At 44.2% G+C, this 3872-nt stretch overlaps 1 protein-coding gene across 13 annotated transcripts in view; it reads left to right on the top strand.

Annotated features, from left to right (window-relative positions):
• The window catches only part of LOC103473595 (RIMS-binding protein 2-like), a 68637-nt gene that overhangs the window by 52600 nt on the left and 12165 nt on the right, over window positions 1-3872 (top strand). For 9 of the 13 annotated variants that reach the window (XM_017307874.1, XM_017307872.1, XM_017307879.1 and 6 more), the window contains 4 exons: window positions 78-229; window positions 927-1709; window positions 1879-2034; window positions 2286-2432. In XM_017307874.1, the coding sequence (XP_017163363.1) occupies window positions 78-229; window positions 927-1709; window positions 1879-2034; window positions 2286-2432 (1238 nt within the window). The remainder of the gene's footprint in view (window positions 1-77; window positions 230-926; window positions 1710-1878; window positions 2035-2285; window positions 2433-3872) is intronic. The other 4 variants (XM_017307873.1, XM_017307878.1, XM_017307882.1 and 1 more) reach the window with 2 other exon arrangements.

The following is a 3872-nucleotide window of genomic DNA, read 5'->3' as shown; positions in this document are numbered from 1 at the left end:
GTTTGCATACCCTCTATAGCAGACTAGTAAGTAATTGGTGGAGGATATCTTCATGCCCTTGCTTCCTCGCCTTTCAGGTCCCCCGATGCCCCCGCAGGATGTCCAGGTGCTCTGTGGGCAGGCTCCAGGAGTTCTGCAAGTCTGCTGGAAGCCTCCCATCCTCTCTCCAACAGGCACATCTAATGGGGCAAATGTCGTTGGCTACGCAGTCTGCACTAAAGGACAAAGGGTGAGTGTGCATGTTTAAGTAATGATAACGTAGGCTATGGCTCCGATTTAGCTGCCAGAATTATGAATGGTGGTGAGGAGTTGATCTAAATTTCAAGGCATGTATCAAAATTTTTATACAACCTCGTATGTGCCTCCAACAGATGGAGGATTTAAAATGTTTCAATATATTTGAAGGATAATAACATCTTCCTGAAATTACAGATAAAATGCTCGTTGACTGTGTGAATTTTTTTTCTTAAATATCTTTGGCGCACAAAGCAGTGCAACCTGCTTGTGATTGCTGTTCGGAGCACGAGTTGCTTACTGGGACATGTAAATGTCTTAGAAAGGTCTCCTAGCCCCTCTGGTGACAGCCAACGTAAATCAAAACATCACTTCTAAAAGGTTAAATCGGCGCAGCACAGATTCTGAGCTGCTCACTTTAAGTCTGAAAATTAAATTTGGTATTTAAAGTTCTTGAAAATATAGTTTTTGACCTTTCATTAAGTTTTTGGTTCATCAACACTTGTTGAAGTGGAATCTGATTTTGAGCTGTTAATAATGGCGTGACTGGCTACAGTAAAAAAAAAAAGAAGAAGAAGAAAATATCAATGGGACTGAAGTGTTTAGGAGGCCTTCTTAAAAGCTGTTGGTAAAATCACAAATGGTTTCTGCTTTAAAGTGACAAAAGAATATGTTTTTGTTCTTCACTGCAGATAGCTGAGGTGCTGTTTCCAATGGCAGACTATGTCACTATTGATCTGACAAGGATTCAATGCCTGGAGGCCAGAGAAGTCATTGTTAAGACACTGTCAGTCCAGGGAGAATCCCAGGACTCCCAAGTCGCCGTCATTCCAAACAACCTGCTTGTGCCTCTACCCGCCCTGCCCCTGCCGCCCCCAATGCACCCACACGTGGGCCCTCTTCCACACCCTCATCCTCAGCCTCACCTCCCATCTCCTCACCTTCCTCACCCCACGCCCCAACTTCCGCCTCCGCCTCACGGGCAACCTCATCCTCCGCATCCACAAACCCATCCCAGACTTCCTCATCCATGCGGAACCCCGCACCCCCAACCACAGCCCTTACACCTGCAGCCTCGCCCTCTCCACCAGGGTCCCCGGCCCCAGCACCAACTGCCTCTGCTGCCCCACCCTCAACCCCACCCTATACCTCAGAGACCAGTAAGTGCCAGAGACCTGGATGCCAAAGAGCACACCGCCCACCATGGAGGAGCTATTCCGCCTGGCCAGCCCGGCTGGGACCCAAGTCGATCACCTTTGCAGCCTCCTGTGCCCATGCAAGGCCACACTCTGGAGGCCCCTCACCCTGTGCATTTGCGTTCCCCCTCCCCTCAGAGGATTCTTCCTCAGCCCCAAGGCACACTGATCCCAGATACCGTGGCTAAAGCTATTGCTCGAGAAGCAGCACAGAGGGTGGCAGCAGAAAGTGGCAAGGTCTGGAAAGAGCACCACACAAATGCTACACAAAATATTGTAGTAAGTTTTACTTAGTGAAAACTACACTTTGTTGTTTATCCTTTGGAGGTTTTATATTAAACCTCTTTTAATTTAATTGCTGTTTATAGTAAAATGTCAAGGAAACAAGTTAAAATAGAACCAGTTTTTTTTTTTTTACTCACTTTCTTTTTTTCTTCTTTGTTTTTAGGGAGACAGACGGATGGGGAGATTTGGAGAGCAGGGTCATTCATTTCACCAGCATCCCTCTGATGAGGAAGAGGAAGATGAGGAGGGATTTGCACGAGGACGTCGGAGAGGACCCTCGGTTGACGAGTTTCTCAGAGGCTCTGAGTTGGGGAGGCCGGTAAGAACCCACAGAAGGTAGAACCCACCCCTTCTACGAACACAAATGTTTTGTTTTGTTTTCTTTTCTTTTCTTTTCTTTTCTTTTCGTGGGAAACGTCCTAAATGTGTCAGGATGTGTGTCGTGTGTGCATGTACATCCGAGTGGCTGCATGTCTGCACTCCTCCGCCCATGTCTCTGTGCGTGCTTAGGTACGTCTGTGGACTTAAACAACTGCGTCTGTGTGTTTGTGTCTTTGTGACAACCACAAGCCTCACTATAGTCACAATGAAGATTATCACAGCGAGAGCAGCCGGGGCTCTGACCTGTCTGACATCATGGAGGAGGATGAGGAGGAGCTGTTCTCTGAGATGCAGCTGGAAGAGGGACGACGACGCAACTCGCACAACACGCCCAAGGTGCAGTTCTTTGCACTCACTGCAATCCTAGAGTCAAGCATCCTTGTTCATTATAATGTAGTGAACTGCACAGGCACAGATACTTTAAACGACTGCTGCCTCGGCTTGCATTTTACTTTGTGTTGTTGGTGCGTGTGCTTAAGATGTGTATATGAAGACAAACTTTGAGCCCACTGAACATGTATGCACCAGATGGTTTGTTTTCAAATTGATCTGGGTGGCTCTGTGTGAAAACCTTTTGCAGGAACTTTAAATTTTTCCCTTTGCATTCGGATTAGTAAGGATTGCAAAGAAAACCAACAAGTGAACAGCGGAGACCAAAGAATAAAGCATGTCTAAAAAAGCACCTTAACTGCAGCACCTTCCATCTTAAAGTCATTCAAGGTGAAGGTAAACTTTCCCCTTAGGCCATTTAATTGATTCAACTGTAGAAATGGGTAAGTTAATTTGCAGTTCCTTTTGCAGCAATTACTTGACTAAGAAAGAACAACACACATTGACCTTACTTGGAATGTTTTATAATATGAAAAAGAAATAACAATTACTATAGAATAACATTTTGTACATTTATAATTAATAATTTTGAAATATCAGTAAATTATAAACATATTTAAAATGAATAAATATTTTTCGGAGGGTGCCACAGCGGTGTATTAAGCTTAGTAGTGTGAACTGAATTTGTAATCATTCCTGGAATTTTGAATCAAGCAGCTGTGCAACATCAGAAGGAGAGAATATTGGTAGTGTAGTCTGTCATTTAGGAAAACTAAGGGAGTTTAAGGACTCTGAGTTCAGTTAACAAAGATAGAGAGAAAGTGATAGTCTGAGGTTTTTGAGTTTCCCCTCCCACACAGAAACCGACCAGCACTCTGACAGTCCGTTCACTCAACTGCTTCAACAACTAACTTTAATAATCCCCTCTATCCTCAGTCCACGTGTTTTATCTTGCTCTTGCAACCTTTGCCAACCAAGGAAATGACACACAGTTGTAGAATCTTATTTTAGATAACTGTTTAGCTGCATGAATTATTTCCCTCATCAGCATTGAGCTCACAGGACATATAACTGGAGCAGCATAGTCAAAGTTTGTCTGTCCAGGCAGAAAACAGCTTTCTCAAATCACCATGGGAACTTTGAGAGGCCCAAACTCACGAACCACATGCCATGCTCACTAATGTCTTTGCATAATGTTTTATATGTGTGCCAAATCAAAGTTCAGGGCTACTGTTATACCAGTATCGGCTTCCAGTCATTTTTTATTTGACTCATGATATTCCTCACCTGCTTGTGTGTGTTTGAATGTAAGTCTATGTGTCTTTGTTCCAGTGCCTGTCTGTGAGTTGTGCATGGCTTTGTTGGTATATAATGTGTTCAAATCTGTCATTTAAAACACACACACACACACGCACACACACACACACACACACACACACACACACA

This window comes from Poecilia reticulata, linkage group LG12, assembly GCF_000633615.1.
Source record: "Poecilia reticulata strain Guanapo linkage group LG12, Guppy_female_1.0+MT, whole genome shotgun sequence".
Lineage (NCBI taxonomy): Eukaryota > Metazoa > Chordata > Actinopteri > Cyprinodontiformes > Poeciliidae > Poecilia > Poecilia reticulata.
The sequence above is the reverse complement of the archived record's forward strand: the minus strand, read 5'-3'. Positions and strand labels throughout refer to the sequence as shown.